At 29.0% G+C, this 16999-nt stretch overlaps 2 protein-coding genes across 3 annotated transcripts; one reads left to right on the forward strand and one right to left on the reverse strand.

The window, feature by feature from the left end:
- Positions 1–3715: 3715 nt before the first annotated feature.
- On the forward strand, positions 3716–6502 carry LOC105133040 (lisH domain-containing protein C1711.05-like). 2 transcript variants are annotated; one of them, XM_011036833.1, is made up of 6 exons: positions 3716–4069; positions 4366–4416; positions 4793–4995; positions 5613–5744; positions 5834–5893; positions 5982–6502. In XM_011036833.1, exons 1-6 carry the CDS (start codon positions 3853–3855, stop codon positions 6063–6065), a joined length of 747 nt encoding a protein of 248 aa, XP_011035135.1. In that variant the 5' UTR covers positions 3716–3852; the 3' UTR covers positions 6066–6502. The 2 variants fall into 2 exon arrangements, with proteins under 2 accessions (XP_011035135.1, XP_011035136.1); XM_011036834.1 differs by having other exon boundaries at positions 3719–4069; positions 4808–4995.
- Positions 6503–8999: 2497 nt separating this feature from the next.
- Positions 9000–11544, reverse strand: LOC105133041 (histone chaperone ASF1B-like). The gene is made up of 3 exons (XM_011036835.1): positions 11158–11544; positions 9818–9933; positions 9000–9713 (listed from the first exon to the last, which is right to left on the reverse strand). Exons 1-3 carry the CDS (start codon positions 11264–11266, stop codon positions 9357–9359), a joined length of 582 nt encoding a protein of 193 aa, XP_011035137.1. The 5' UTR covers positions 11267–11544; the 3' UTR covers positions 9000–9356.
- Positions 11545–16999: the final 5455 nt, after the last annotated feature.

Below are 16999 nucleotides of genomic sequence, written 5' to 3' on the forward strand. Positions count from 1 at the left end.
ATGTGACAATATATATATATATATATATATATCAGTGGTCCCAGATAGGGGTATTTAGGTTTTTTTTTTCCATATACATTAAAATCACAAATGTAACCTTGGATGATATATATATATATATATATATTCTCGAACTTCTAATTTTAATGGTTGTTAAAAAACAGTAAGATGCATCACTGTAGCTCCTCTTACGTTTTCTATTCACTAATAATAACAACTATTTTATATAGGTTTTTTTTTCCATATACATTAAAATCACATATGTAACCTTGGATGCCAAACATTGAATTTATTGTCGTAAGGGGTATTCGGGTATTTTAAAATTATTTTTTGTTAATTATAGATTTGATTAAGGGCAATAATGTAATTTACTATTAAAACAATAATTTTATATTTAAAAAAATTTTACACGCGTTAGAGCTTTGGAACCACAACATACTTTCGATGGCGCATATTATAGTTTTCGATAATCAAAAATTAACTTTTGTCATCTTAGTTTGGTCCTCATTATCTTCTCTTTCTATATATGTTGTGTTAGTTCCTCAAATATGACCGTATATTACTGTTGGTCATTTTTTTTCCTTCATTTCTTTTTTTAATCTTGATAAATACATTATAGTTATTATTGTTATTTCATATCCAAACCTTTAAGTTTTGATTTGATATTTTATAAAAAAATTTATTAAAATTTTATTTATCTTCAATTTTTTTATTAATGTGCATATCTAAGATATCTCTTTCTACTTTTAATTTTTTATTTTTATTATTTGTTTTTATGTCAAAGTTTTTAGGGCTTTTTTAAAAGTTTATGATTTTTGTTTTTCAATGGTAATAATTAATTTAATTTGGTCTATTTTTTTAATTTCTTATCATTTTTCTTAAATTTTTTTGTCAAAAGTTTTATAGTTTTTAATAATATTTTTCAAATCAAGTTCATAGTTTTTATTTTTTCAACAACAACAACAATAATAATAGTAATTGAAATAATTGTAATACTAGTCATGGTAATATTAATAATGATGATGATACTAATAAAAATAATAATAAATGTAATGTTAGTTGTTGTTGTTGTTGTTATTATTACTATTATTATTATTATTGATGATGATGATGATAAAAATTATAAAAATAATATTATTATTGATGAAAATAACAACAACAATTAAATTAGTAATGATAACAACAACGAACGATGACAATAACAATGATGATGATGATGAGTATATTGATAACAACAACAACAAAAATAAAATTAGTGGTGATAATAATAATAGTTGTAGTGATAGTGATGATAATAATGTTGTTGTTATCATTACTATTATTGTTATTATTATTACTATTAATAATAATAACATGATAGAGAAGAAGAAAAATAGTAATGATAATAATAGTTGTTATAGTAATAGTGATAGTGATAATTGTAATAACAGTTGCAACAATAATAATAACAATCATAATAGTAATAATAATGATGATTATAATAATAATTGTTAAAATAATAACAATAATAGTAGGAATGTTATTATTTATATTAATAATGATAATATTTTTTTTAAATAGTGATAATGTTATCGAGCTCTATAGTTGCTAATATGATAATTACTAAAAATTTATATGATTGTTAAATTTTAGAATTCATGAGATTAGTTGAGTTATCTAAGTTAACACAGAAACATATATTAATAAAAAAAAATTGTAATAATTGTGGTGGTGGTAATAATAATAATAATAAATTTATTTTTATTTTTTAAGTTTTTAGTTTTTAAAAATGTAGGCTACACGTGCACGTTGAAAAAAAGGTTGCTTCACCTTGCAGCGGAGCCCCAGGAATCAAACTAATCTAGGCTGTAAAAATGGGATTTGTGTCCCATGTTGTAACAGATAGGGCACTAAGTCAAGACTTGAATCGGTGATCAGCGTCTAAAAACTAATTTGAGGTTTCCTCTTCTTTCTTTATTTAGCTTCTCACCTCTCTCTTGCTTTGGTATCTAATTTTTTAGCCACTGTTCCCGGGTTGTGTCGGGGATGGGATTCCAAGCCAATCTGTAATACAAAATAAAAAGATGATATTTTCATGGATGTGTTTTTCAATATCATATAATTTTTTAATTGAGAAATAGAAAAACTATGCTTTTGTTTTATAAATTAAATTAAGAAATATATGAACAGTAAATTATTAAAAAATTTATTTTCTTTTTAAGAATATGTTTTGTATTGCGATAATTGTTATGACTATGGTTTGAAAAAAATTATTTTATAAAAAGTGTTTTTAGTTAAGGTTGATTTAGTATTTATATATGTTTGGTTAAAACTGTAATTGATGTTGAACAAAAAATAATTTAATATATTTGGTTAGGTACATGTTTTTGAAATTGAGGTTATAAAATAATTTTAAAAAATATATATTAATATCAATAATTTTTAATTTAAATAATATTTTATATAAAATATTTTTTATTATTTTATTAAACTATCTATAATTTTATTTTATATGAAATACATGACAAGAATTATAATTTTTTAATTTTTTAAATACGCAACAAATCAGCAGGTAAAATATAATTATGAGTATAGTGTGAATGCACTGTTGATGCTAATTAATTAGGGTGAATAGTGCAACGCTGTACTGTTCACACTAATTAATTAGCATGCTATGCTCATGAAATAGCAGAGGCAGAAACGTGAAAAGAAAAGCATGTAATTTCTATTTTAATAAAATAGTATTTTTAATGCAAATAATGATAGGGTACATGTATAAAAATCATAACTAATTTTACAACCAAATACTATATTACCACTGTTATATAATAAATACAGCCACAAAATGGACTCTAAGATGCAAAAGATAGATGAAAAAAAAAAATCTCCTTGGCTGCCAATTAATTTTATATGTTTTCTCTTATTTATCATGGAGATTAATTTTAATCACTAAATGCATATGATTTTTGTTTCTATAAAAGCATGCATGGTGCAAATACAACTTATCTTTCAAAAAATTTACAAGATTGGTGATAAATTGTAATAATCTCTCTGAGATATTATAAGATTATAGAATAATTGGCACGTGTTTGTTCGGTAGGTTCCTGAGATGAGAGGAAAAGCATCGGAGGTGATGAAAAGACGGTATTAACCTAGACAAAGCGAACTTGGTTTTGAGTTCCGCGCTCTTTAATTGGCGGGATGATTATTAATTAATTATCTCAAAAAGGAAGGTAGCTGGTCGTTGCTGAACACGTGGTCTGGTGATGGTGGGTATACCAGTAAAGATTTTTTTTTTTAAAGTGTTATTTCTAATATTACCCAATCAAAACAATATGCGTGGTAGGGTTTATTTTAAAAGTATTTTTAATCAATGAGATATTAAAATAATATTTTTTATATTAATATATTAAAAAAATATTAAATTGAAATTTATTAAAAAAATACAGTAGCTGGAAATCAAAATTGAACAACGCAAGAAAAGATTTGAAACAATACACACACAAAATCTTATTTTATTGAAAAAAGTAAAGAAAGAAGGATGGATACTTTAGCTACCAGTAGAGCCCCCACCACCGACTTGGAATTTTTTCCATTAAAGGAAAAAAAAAAGAGGAGGAAAACTAGAAATACGAAACCCTTAAAAAAATTATTTTGAAGTTGAGAAAAAAGATGGGTAAGATTTAAGAAATGGGCCTTGACCAATACTGGGCCAGGTTTCTTACCAAACCCGAACTCCTCTCTCTCTCTCTCTGAGTCTCTCTCACTCGCAGTTGTCACCTGCTAAACCCAAAACCCCGTCTCTTTGCGAGCTAGCCGTCGCCTCTTATTCAATTTGACTCAACCATAATTGCTTGCTGCTTTGGAAAAAACATGATAAAGAGGAGATTTTTTAAAGCAGAGCATGGAGAGAAGGATGAAGCTTCCTCTGATTCATCATCTTCTTCTTCGGATTCTGAAGCTGGCGCTACTGAACAATCAGAGGATGATGTGGTTGCTGACCCAGAAGAAAACAGTGAATCTGAGGATGATGGTACAGTTGCTGAGCCAAAAGAGGAAAGCGAGTCGGAGGCTTCATCATCATCATCAGGTTTGTTGTTAATTATGTGTTTTACTCAATTTGGATTAGTGGGTCTGAGTTAGATTGTTGATATTAGTGAAAAGTTGTGGTCTTTATAGAGAAGTGATTTTGGGCAGCCATTCTGATAGTTTATTACTAGCAAATTGTGTTTTATTTTTCATGCCATCATGTATTTAAATTTTTATGATGTTTAGTTATTTGCTTGTTTTCTTGAAAAGCTTTTCTTTTAGAACGTCAACTGGTTTTCCTCTCGATTAGTATGTTGCTGACTGACTGGTTTCTCATGGATCATTGATATGTTGCAGGTTATGAGAGTGAGGATAGCTCTGCAAATGTGATTGATGGTTATTCATCAGGTAGGATTTATTTTTTTCATTTATGGTATTGAGATTTTTTCAAGTAGGAAGGCTATCTGCATATTGGAGGATAATTGTCTTCTATGATTCTTTTTGAGGGATCAAATGACTCATATTTGTTATAATTGGAACTGTCATAGTATTGGTAGCATAGATTAATTATCCATGGCATTTTGAATGATTGTTTCGGGTATGCTTTTTCCACTGTGCCACCCTATGTGCAACTTTTGTCTGTTATTTTGAGCCCTTGTTCAGGTCTAAGATGTTTAGTAGTTGTGGATGGTTACTAACCAATTCATACTGTTTGATTTGTTACGGTAATGGACAACTTAACATCTGCATTCAAAACTGGATTATTATTTTGAGATGTCTGAAGATGATGAAACTGCAGATGACAGAAAAACCCATACTGGCATTGAAACACACAAGAAGCAATCTAATGCCACAGCTGATGAGGAATCATTACCAGATGATATTCCAGATTGTATATTAAAGTGCAAATCAGTTTATAAGTGCAGGATTTGTCCTCGAATTATCTGTTTGACTGAGGAGACTATGAGGGCCCATCTTAGCTCTAAGGTAAGGCATTGCATGTTTCTATTTCACTGTGAAAATGAATTTTGTGCTAACAATTCTATATCACACCATTTGAATCTAATGTTCAAGGAAACAGTACCAGTTGATAAGGTGACTTGTACATGATATAGTTATTCGATCAAATAGATTGTTTTTCTCTTTTCTTTTTGTTCTTTCCAATGTCATTGTAGATGTAATTCACTCTTTTTTCTCCTCCTACCCTTCTTTTTTTGTATTCTCTGTTAGATGAATTATGCAGGCCAGCATAGTAATATCCTTTTCATTTATTATTCTTGTATTATCATTTCGATCTTTTTTCTATTTTTATGAAAAACAGGGTATGGAGTATCCATGTTCAATAGCAGTCATTAATATAAAACATATATTCGCTGTCACTTTTCCATGTGGAACATTGAATATTGTTGGCTGCATCAATGTACTATTTTGTGTGGTTATAAGATGAGAATTTGTTAGTATCTTACCATGACATGGATGACACGAACATAACTCTCCATAACTGCTTTTACTTTCAAATTGATTGGCATGGAATTGAGAGCTTTGAAAGCTGTTACTTAGCTTTAGCCTTACATTAATTGATGAAGTTTTGTTTGTGGTTGTAGAGACATGCTCGATCTGAGAAATTGATGAAGGAAAATAGGCTGAAGGTAATGCTTAACAGTGATGGGGAAATTGAGAACTTGGACGAGGAGACACATGCAGAGAGACATGCTCGAACTGTAGCTCTTGCACAGGTTGCTTCTTCTTGAAACTAAATCAGTAAAATTGGCTTATTGAACATCAGATATCCCTGTGGCTAATCTAGTTTTGACTTATCTTATAGGGTAAATTGACAAAGAAAAATAAAGGGCGGCAGCGGCAAAGAAAGAGATTAAAAAAGAGGGTATAAATTGTCTGTTTGTTTTCTTTCATGTGTATGTTTGAGTTAAGTTATTGTGTGAGGTTGTTTGACTCCTTTACTTCATCTGCAGAAAGAGGGGAATGCTGCAAGCATGGAGAAAACAACATCAAAAACAAAAAGTCCTCCCAAGAAAAGGCTTAAAAATGAGAAGTGAAGAAAGCTTCATTTGTGTTCGCTGCTTTATTTGCAGAGTTACTAACATGCGGCGTTCATGTACTGTGTTCTCTTAAATCTTGGCATGATAAATTCCAGCTGACAATTATTTGTTTCTTTGTCCCCTTCAACTTTATGTTTGTAAGATCTGGAATTGCACCGGGCTTTCTTTTGTTTGGATAGCACTGAAATTTTGCTTAACTCTCTGCTTTTCTGGGAAATTAACCTGGTACTATGTATAACAGTGTATTTGCTCTGATGTCGTTCTTTCAACTCTTCTCCAAGAATCAAAGCCAAGCTGAAAATCATTGTCAAAGTTTAGGCTTCATTTTGAAATCGGTTGCTACCCTGTTGAATCGTGTCTTTGAGCTTTGTTTCACTGATTGGAAGGACCTTTCTAAGTTTTATTTATAGAATCACGCAAATTATATTTGCAGAGAACGCAGATTCTGCTCCTCTCCGTCCCTTTTACTTTTTTTTTTTGGTAATGATTAAAAAAAATGAGAGGGGAAAGGATTCGGGAATAAAAGTAATGATTCTTTCTGTGCTTGTTCCATTCCTTTCCATCTCTTTCTGCCAGAAATTCTTATTTTTTCTTTTTGTCTTTTTCAACGGGAAATGAAGGGATAAATCTAAGAACAAATGAATACAGAAGAACTTCTTTGAGAGAGATTGATTTATTTGATAGTTTTCTCCATTTATTTGATAGTTTTCTCCCGTTTCGTTTGATAATGATGCCCTTCTCCATTATCATCCAACACGCTCATGTTTGAACAATTCTCTGTTGCTTGAGATGTCAATAAAAATCAACCATGATCGAAATAATTTCAAAAAATATTATCAATGCTCTTTCAGTATTTCACTATCGGTGTATAGCCGTGCTACGCCACAAATTTTTTATTATTATTAAAAAATGATGTTTAGATAACATAAATATGTTATTAAAAAAAAGAAGAAAATTTATAACTTGAGTTTAGAGATTAGAATAATTTTATAAAAAAATATATAAAAAATTACAAAGCTGAAAACAAGGTAAGTGAAAATAATAATATAAAAAATAATGTTAATTTGTGTTTAATTTTCAAATATGTAATTCAAGATATTAGATTAAAAGTATTATATCTAAAAAAAATCATGAAACTTAACTTCTAACCTATTAAAAGTTGAAAGATTAACTTGGAAAAAAAAATACCAATTATACAAAAGAATCTAAAATAAAAATTGATAATTAAAAAAATAAAAATCAAAATGAAAATACAAAATAAATTTTATTTTTGATTGAAGAATAAAATTGAAAAGAAAAAATCAATTGAACAAAAGGCAAAAAAACACAAAAAATCTAAAGTCAAAAGATAGGAACCAAAATGAAAAAAAAGAAGACAAATTAGAATTAAATGATGAAATTAAAAATAAATAAAAACTTCTATAAAAAACCAAGAATAAAAATTAAAAATTAAAAATTAAAAAAACAAGAATTGAAGTTGAAATGCTAATAACAAAAAAGTCAAGTTGTAATTTTCAAGGAGAGTAAGAGAATAAAAAAGAAAATAGAAAGACATATTGATTACTAATCAGACCATAATCGTCGACATGTGCCACACTGTCAAGAAGAGAACATCATGACACTTCTAATAATACAACAAAAAGATATTTTTGGATGCAAAGAGGTGGTGTATGTGATGTCTAAGGAGCATAGGTGTCTCCCACACTTCAAAGAGTGCACCACTCATACTCCAACCTCTTTGTATTTTAATTTTTAATTTTTATATTTAATTAATATTAATTTGCCCTAAGCTGGCATGATATTTTTTTTTAAAGCATTTTAGTTTTCACTGTGTTTTTTTTAAAAAAATTCATATGTGATCAAATATTAAATTCTCTATCAACTAAATTGATAACAATGAAAAAAACACTGTGTAAATACAATGTTTTTTTTTTTTAAGGATATTTTAATTGTTTTACTATGTATTTTAAAAAAGTTATTTATCACACTACCAAAAAAAAGATATGATGATACTTTTAACAATACAACGAAAAGATATTTTTTGATGTAAGGAGACGTTGTATGTGCTGTCTAAACCCGCACTTCAAAGAGTGCACCTCTCATGCCCCAAACTTATTATTTTTTATTTTTTAATTTTTATATTTGATCAAATATTAAATTGTTCTAAGTTGACATGATAATTTCTTTTTGGCTTTCGAGATCATTTACTAATTTCATTATGTTTTTTTAAATGTTTTTTATTTGATGAAATATCAAATTCTCCGTCAAATTGATAATAATGAAAATATCATTATGTAAATACAATGTTTTTTTTTCTTTCAAGAATATTTTAATTATTTTATTATGCATTAAAAAAAAACTTATTTATTTCTAATCAATTTGATAATAACTTATACATCTAGTAAAAAATCCTAAATACCTTTGATGGTCAATATTAAATGTTTTGGATGAAGAGGTAGAAGGTGATTTCACTCATAAGCTACATTGAAGATCCTTCATGAGTTAGCTTTTCTAGTAATTTCTTTTTTTAAGAAAGTTCGATTCTAGTATTACTGAAAATGATGTTTTCATTAGCAATACATCAAAACTTTACAGCTTAGGCAAGTGAACAATCTCAAATTTGCACAAACATTAAAGAACAAAATTTGGATCCTTCTCCGACAAATGAAGTTTGATTTAGATTTTGACTGAACCAAACTTAACAGCAAGTTATGTTTTACAAGGATTCTAGGAGCGGCACCCGCTCGTATCTACCTCTGGAGAAAAGTGAAAAAGCAGTGCTTAGAGGGATACAAATCAACCCCCGACTATCATCCAAATTGAAGCATCATTGTTGCGGATCGCAGGGATCATTTTGCTGTTTCATAAATACCTCCCAACACTACAGAAGAGGAAAACACGAACACTGCTCTAAAAAAGGAAAACAAAACATGTCAGAGAAAAGAAACACACTTTGTATATTAGATGTTGAAATCACAAGATCCGAATTGAGATAATAAAATGTTGATGAACCTAAGATGCATCTATTCAAACTATCAGCCTATCACAAACTAAATCCATCCGATTAGGATACAAAATCAGTCACCTCGGCACTACAACTGTATCGATGACAAAAAAAAAAAAGAAGCCAGAAAAACCCAGTATATCAACCATCACTCCTTGCTTTCCAGCTTAAAACAGTTCACATTCCGCACATCAAAATATATGGCAAAAGGCATCACCTAAAATCCTGATGATATGAACCTGAACGAGAAACTTGGGAGGCCAGGAGTTGATGCTGATTGTAATTTAAGGCCCCTCTTTATCTGAAGAATGATGGGGAGAAGCTGGCGGTCGTTCTTCATTTCCATCAGTTTCAGCAGGTTGATCGTTCACAAGAGGTTCCTCTGCACCCTCAGTATTTTCAGGATAAAAATTGATGGGGAACTTTGTAACCCTGGGTTTATCAGATAGGATGTTTCTTTGGACCTTATCAATCAACACTTTAGGTGGAGGTTCCTCTCTAAGCTGCTCATCTTCGTAATCATTGTTCACATAGTAGCCAACTCGAACAAATTCCTGACCTAAATATGAGCACGTCAACAAAAGTACTGTGACACCAATGATATCTTCATCACGAATCTTTGACGGGTCAGGTGGGTCTGCCTGCAAAGCATACATACAGCATGCATGAATCAGAATTTATTCAAAGCAGAAACAGAATAGGAGTCTAATTTAAAGAATCTAAACAAATGTTCAAAGAGAATTGCCTGCAAGACAAAACGATAATTTCCAACATTGACAGGCCCAACAAGCACACTCTCCAATAATTGGTCATATGTTTCATCCTCAGCAGACCCCACATAGATTAGTTTCCATTCCAAATCTGCATCACAACAACAAAATGGAACATTCTTTTATAAGATGAACGAACAACGTTGAAAATCCAAAAGACAGAGTTGGGCTGACAAGGAACAAGATCAATTTAAGTTCCTACACCATGTAGGATATTTGCATTAAAAGATACATAAAAACATAATATACCAGCAAAATTACTTGCAGTCCTGGCAATCAAAGGACATAGAAAATGCTTGTCTTAAAATGCAAGGAATTCCAAACTGTAAAAAAAAGAGAGTATGTAATCCAGATCTGGTAAATAAAAGTATGCCAATCCACAATATTTCATCGGTTTGGGATTTCTTTATCTTTTTTCTTTTTATCATGAAGTCCATTGATGCACTACATGTTTGCCCTGGGAGACATCCTTGCACACCACACAATCTACAGAAAGCTAATCAGAGCCTTGAAGGTTATCTGACTCAAAACAACAATTGCAAAGGCAGGTGTACTCTACAAAAGTGCCACTATAACACAAAAGTAAAGCACCGAGCAATTAATTGAAGCAAGTTGAGAGACCAATCTCTCTAGCATCACTGATGCGCAGGATATTTCAGAAAGAGTCTGAAGTTAATATTACTCACAATGACAAACATAGGCACTAATTTCATGCAATCATGACACAATATCCTGAAAATTCATGACAGGTTAAATAAAAAGCAGAGGCCTGGTTCGTTATCATTCAAAGAATCAAAGAGATGCCAAAATGTTCTAAGATTTGGTTTCTGATCAGGTCCCTACCAACGAAAAGAACAACATTTCTAACGGGTAAGATTACAACAAGAGCATCAGGTTTACACCTGAAATTCCACCAACTAAGAAGACGACAGCAGTAAGTAATTCCCATCAGCATCTAAAAATTGCAGGTCAGATGCACAACAATAATAGGCCCTATCACTAAAACCAAACCATCTTTGATTTCAATTCAAAATTAAAAAAAAAAACACATTTAACCGCGCATACAAACCATTAAAATTATTTAAAGAACAAACTTCTGACACCAGAACCTGAATCCCTAAAAACAGCTTTTAAACAAAAAAAGCAAACTCAATGGGCTAGAAAAACCACCTTCTTAAGGATTTAAATAAAAACCCATATCACATTTTTGGTTCAGAATCCATAGAAACAATTTTGTTTCTCAACAACTCAAACTTTAATTAATAAAAAGAAAAAAGCAAAAGCACTACAGATTCGAACACAGTGAGAAAGGTACCGTCTTTAAGAGGAGTCAAACACTCATAAGAGATCTCGAACTGAAACGGGGACAAAAACGGCGCCGGATTATCTAGTACGGTAACGTTAGTAAGATTCACTGCACTCATTATCCACCGTCTTTCTATCAAATCAAATCAAAACAAAACACAAAAACCCTAAGGTTCTAAAACCTTCATCTAAAACCCAAAACAGAAGAAAACCTAATCCCAAAATCGAGAGTGATTACAGGGTTACTTGGAATTGAATCTTGTTTTAGGGTTTTTGTTATTAATGTTTTGGAATGGCGGGAGAATTGAAATGAGGGAGCGGGAATTGATTTGGGAGGGAGCCTCAGGATATTACTAGGGCCGAGCTGGAAATGCTCGAGTTATCAAGGATGCTTAGAAAATGAACATATTTTAAAAAAAGCAATAAAAACCTGATGCTTGAATTATAAACTTGATTGAATTTAATAAGATTGGGTAATATAATAAATTGATTTAAATCATAGATAATGATAGTAAATAAATCTTATAAAAAATATTTCACAGTAATTAAATAAAATTGATGAATTGTTGATATAATATTTAGAAAAAATAAAATAAAAGATCAATAAAGACTCCGTTCTCGTTTCACTATGGACACTACTTATCATCAAAAGAACTGTTGAAGAGGTTCAAATTTCACTATAAAAAACTGCATAACGATAAAAAAAAAAAACCTCATGGGTTGCTAGGGCAACGCTCCCTAAAAAGAAAAAGAAAAGAACACAAGAATGATTACTTATTTATATTCAATCAATTAATTTTATTTATTTTAAAAATAAAATTAATTTTAAAAAATAAATATAATAAATAATTTTTTTTTAAAATAATCCAATTAAATAAAAAAACAAATGATGCCAAAAGTTTGAAAACAAGTAGAACTCAACCTTCATTTAAATAAATGTTGACAGTAAAAATTGAAAACACATCAACTTAAAAAATAATAAATAAAACAAAATAATAAAAAGTTATGTTAATTTTAAAAATTTATAATATATAAAATTCTAAAATCGAGTTTCATTAAAAAGGTTAAATTCAAATAATTTAAGTATTTAATGATGAAATCGGTTAAGAAATATAAATTTAAAAATTTCTTAATGAAAAAAAATAAAAGAATGAGGATGAAATTTAATAAGAAAAAAATAATAGAAAATGAAATTGAAAAATAAATTTAATTTTATAAATAATTTCAGATTTTATAAATAAAAATTAAAAAATTAAAAACTAAATTTGAGTGAAAAACTAAATGAGGATTGTAGATACCCGGTTTTATCAAAGAAAAAACTCGAGATAATACCCATTTACCTAACATTTGTTTTTATTTCTGACTTAAAATAACTCCAGTGATAAAAACAAAATGCATACATAACATCCCCTTTTGTGTAATCTAAAAGTTTACGAACTAATTTGCAAATAATAATAATAATTAAGCTAGCTGCAAACTGCTTCTTGTTTCACACAAGAACCAGTTTATGTCGCAAATTGGGGGCTGGGAAAGCTTAAAAAAAATGCTTCGCTCTAAGCTGGTTTTTGGTTCAGAAAAAAATTGAGGGAACCCAAGACTCAATGTTGTTGTGATTTCAATGGAGACCTGAACCACAAGAATAATTGTGATATGATTTTATTTATTTAATTCTTGTTATTCTTTTGTTTATCTTTCCTTATATTGTCGTCCTTTAAATTTAATGTTTAGCATATTATTAATTAGTAGTTTTAACATTGACAAATAATTTTACAATAACTAAACGGAATTTCAGAAGATCTGCAATATGATTTTTTAAAATTATTTCTGTTATGAAATTTTTTTAGAAGATCTGCAATATGATTTTTTAAAATAATTTCTGTTATGAAAAGATAATTTTAGAAACTCACTGGATGCATTGAGAGATTTCACTTCAATGTTGAAGATTAATAACAAAAAATAATAACAAATATCTTTAGTTAATAACTTTAGCACTTATGAATAATTTTTCAATAAAAATCATAGGAAAATGGCATTTTACAAAATGATTTTTCAAACTAATTTTCGAGGTGTGAAATAATTTTAGGATCCCACCAAACAAGCTGTAAATCTTAATAAAAAGTATTTATCTAAATATATTGAAATAATAATGAATATTTTTAATTAATAACTTAAATATTTATAAATGTTTTTTGTTTTGTTGTAAGGATTACCTGATGATAGAATTTTAGGAAGTTTGCGAGATAATTTTCTAAAATAATTCCTAGGGTGAGAAAATAATTTTAGTATCCCACGAAATATGTTGAGAGGTCTTAATAAAAAATTCATATTGGAGAACAATAAAATATATAACACTAATGGTAATAATTATAACTAAAGTGAGATGAGTTTTCGGATTCTACCGAATGTTTTGGGAAATTTCAAAAACCCTAAAAAAAGTTGATGAATAAGACAATGTATCCCACATGCTCCTACCAAGACTGTTGAGAGTCCTAAAAAATATCCGACAACAATTGAAAACAATAGCATAAAGAAAAACTTTAAGATTTTGGAAAGCAATTAATAGAAATCAATTAGCTACGTGACTCACTCCATCAATATTTTTATTTTTTATAAAACATTATATATATATATATATATATATGTTTTCAATACATTTTTATAATTCAAAAAATATAATAAATCAAAAAGTTTTACACACATATAATCAGATAAACTAAAAGCTAATAAAAAACAAAAAAACATTTAATCTTAAAAAATAAGACATTAAATTGATCGAATAAAATACAAAGAAAAAAGGAATAACATGTAAAGCTATATATATTAAATATATCTTCTAAAAATAAATATTTTTTTATTTTAAAAAACATAGCTTATCTATATAATAGATAAAAATAAAATCATAAATGAACCAGCAAAACTTTACTAAAAATTAAACACATAACAAAAAAAAATCACTAATATTTAAAAAAGGCCCTCTGAACAAAATAAAAGAGATGAGGTTTTATCTATGTTATTAATTTTAGTTTTTTAACTGGTCACGTCACGTCACGTCATTTATCTCTTTTTAATTATTTTCTTTAAAGTTATATTTTTCAAGATAATTATATTAGACTCATGTGTTTTAGGTCAAGAAAACCATGTCAAACCCAAGATACCTAGGTTTGGAATGGCTCAGACCCAAGATGCCTGGGTTTGGCAGCCATGTCAGACTAAAGGTAATGGGTCAAGCATGGGTGTCAAACCTAAGGTAGTTGATTAGACACCAATACCAAACCCAATATGCTTGGGTTCGGTATCCCAAAGCGATTGGATCTGGCATGCAGCAACAAAAGACACATTATCTACTAATGCAGATTACGTATCGCCTGTTTAGTGGCTAGAAAATCAGAGTCTATGTTTTTTTTTACCTAAAAAACCTATAAAACACCATATAAATCATGACAAATCTATTTATAGCCTCCAAAAACCACTTTAAAAATAGAACTCAACTTGAAATAAAAAATCAACCTAAGCTCAGATCTGTTCTTTCATGAACTTTTAAGGTACACAAACACCTAATATAAACTTTTTACATCAAATGAAACAATTTGACATAAAATCTCTTATTTTGGTTGCCTAAATCAGTGCTAACAACAAGTTTTTATCTCTATCACTGGAATCCAGCGACCCTCTTTTCTCTTCTCTCTTAACCAAGGATAAAAAAAATAACAAAAATAAACCTCTACATCAAAAAGGAATTGGAACAATTTCGAGGGACCACAATTGTATAATTTATGTGATTGTTTAAGTTGAAGAAGCAAAGTAAATGTTTTTGAAACTTATAGTAATGTTTGTCGTGTTTTCCATTTCATTCCCCCATTTTCCAATCACATCCTTACGTAAGAATTTGAGATCAATTGCTTCTTAAATAAGACTTGATCACCTAAAAAAAATCATTAATGACACCTAATACCTAAACTTGAAAAATCAAGATATGGAAGTAGATTAAGATATTTAATTTTAAAAAATAAAACATTAAATTGATTAAAAAAATAAAAAAAATAATATGTAAAGCTACACATTAAAAATATTATCTAAAAATAATTTTTTATTTTAAAAATATATAGTTTATCTATATAAAAGATTAAAAAAAAATCATAGATGAACAAAAAAACTTCTTTGAAAATTAAACATATAACAAATAAATCAATATTATTTAAAAGAGGCCCTTTGAACAAAATAAAAAGAAAAGAGGTTTTGTCCTTTTTTTTGTTATTAGTTTTTTAACCAGTCATGTCACTTTATCTTCTTTCAATTGCATTTTATATAGTTATATTTTTATGGTAATCATGTCAGACCCAAGGCATATGGGTCTGACAGCTACGCTACACCTAGGTAATGGGTCATGCTTTCATGTTAGACATGTCAAGTATCGAGACGGATGATATATTGCCTGTTTTACTCTTATCCAACCACTATAGTGGCTAAAAAATCAGGTTTTACGCTCTTTTAACCCAAAAATCTCTTTTGCAACCTGTTTTTGATCCAAAACACATATAAAACACTCTAAAAACCATGACAAACCTATTTATGACCTCAAAAAATTAAACTCAACTAAGCTCAGATCTTTTTTTACAAACTTTTAAGATGCAAAAACACATAATATGAACTTCTCGCATTAAATAGAATAATTTGATATAAAAATCCCTCATTTTGGTGGTCTAAATCGGTGCCAATTGTAAGTTTCCCTCTCTACTGTCTTGATCTAGTTACATCTCTTTTCTCTTTCAACCAGGAATCAAAACATATAAAAATAAATCTCTGTATCAAAATGAAACTGGAACAACTTTGAGGGATCACAATTGTATGATTTTCGTGATTGTTTAAGTTAAACGACTAATGTGAATGTTTTTGAAACTTATAGTGCGTCACTTGTGTTTGTCTCCTTTTCATTTCGGTCCCCTATCTTTCAATCCCACCCTTTCATAAGAATTTGAAATCAATTACTCCTTAAATAATATTTAATTGTCCAAAAACAAAGTTTAAGGATTAAATTGAAATTTTTTTTTTGCACAGTGACAAATGTATAATGAAAATCCCACGAGTTTTAGTATATATGTAATAAAAGCCAATTTGTTTTTATTATAGGTAACTATTCTTTGGAACAATGTTTTTGGAGTATCAACACCTTTCCCGAACACAAATCAACTCTCGTACCCTAATTTTATTAAGGGTAATTGTTCTTTGGAATGAGTGTCATGTAGATCAAAGTTTGTTGATTATAATAAAACTTGATTATTTATTAAAATCAATATAAATTAATTAGGCGGCCAATCATTCCTTGAAAATAAATGATTGGCGGAGACTCCCTGTTCTCTTCACTTTTTCCTCGCCTAAAATGGTTCCTTCTACCCTGCGCATCTGGGTATGTTATTACAAGGATGAAATTGAAATAAAATTTTAGTTTTATGAATTATTTCAAATAAAATAAATAATAACCAAAAAATCAAGGACTAAATAAAAAATAAACAAAAGTTTAGTGGATGATTTGAAAAAAAAAAGGGTAGATAAACACCAAAGAAGAAATAGGAAATAATAATAAAAAAAAAGGAATGGCCTCCTGACACGATCAAAAGATTAATGTCTTCTCTCAAGTGTAGGAGTGTCGAACTAATAAATAACTTGGCAAGGTCAGGGTCGAACCAGAAGGAGGTTAATTATATATATTATAAACAACAATAATACAACAACAACAACAATAATAGAAGAAAAGGAATAAAAAGAAGAAGTTGATGAGAACTTTAAGATGAAAGATCAATGTAAGGATTAAACAATGACAACAACAAATATCAAGGTTAGAGGATCCACTAATG

This window comes from Populus euphratica, unplaced genomic scaffold (genome assembly GCF_000495115.2).
Source record: "Populus euphratica unplaced genomic scaffold, PopEup_1.0 scaffold99.1, whole genome shotgun sequence".
Classification (NCBI taxonomy): Eukaryota; Viridiplantae; Streptophyta; class Magnoliopsida; order Malpighiales; family Salicaceae; genus Populus; species Populus euphratica.

Excerpts from the sequence above, each read along its gene's own strand:
- LOC105133040 (XM_011036833.1), top strand. The coding sequence starts at position 3,853 with ATGATAAAGAGGAGATTTTTTAAAGCAGAGCATGGAGAGAAGGATGAA. Across the intron at positions 4,417-4,792 it reads GATTGATGGTTATTCATCAG|ATGATGAAACTGCAGATGAC; the intron begins GTAGGATTTATT and ends AGATGTCTGAAG. Across the intron at positions 5,894-5,981 it reads GAAAGAGATTAAAAAAGAGG|AAAGAGGGGAATGCTGCAAG; the intron begins GTATAAATTGTC and ends CTTCATCTGCAG.
- LOC105133041 (XM_011036835.1), bottom strand. The coding sequence starts at position 11,266 with ATGAGTGCAGTGAATCTTACTAACGTTACCGTACTAGATAATCCGGCG. Across the intron at positions 9,934-11,157 it reads TTTGACTCCTCTTAAAGACG|ATTTGGAATGGAAACTAATC; the intron begins GTACCTTTCTCA and ends GTTGTGATGCAG. Across the intron at positions 9,714-9,817 it reads ATTATCGTTTTGTCTTGCAG|GCAGACCCACCTGACCCGTC; the intron begins GCAATTCTCTTT and ends TATGCTTTGCAG.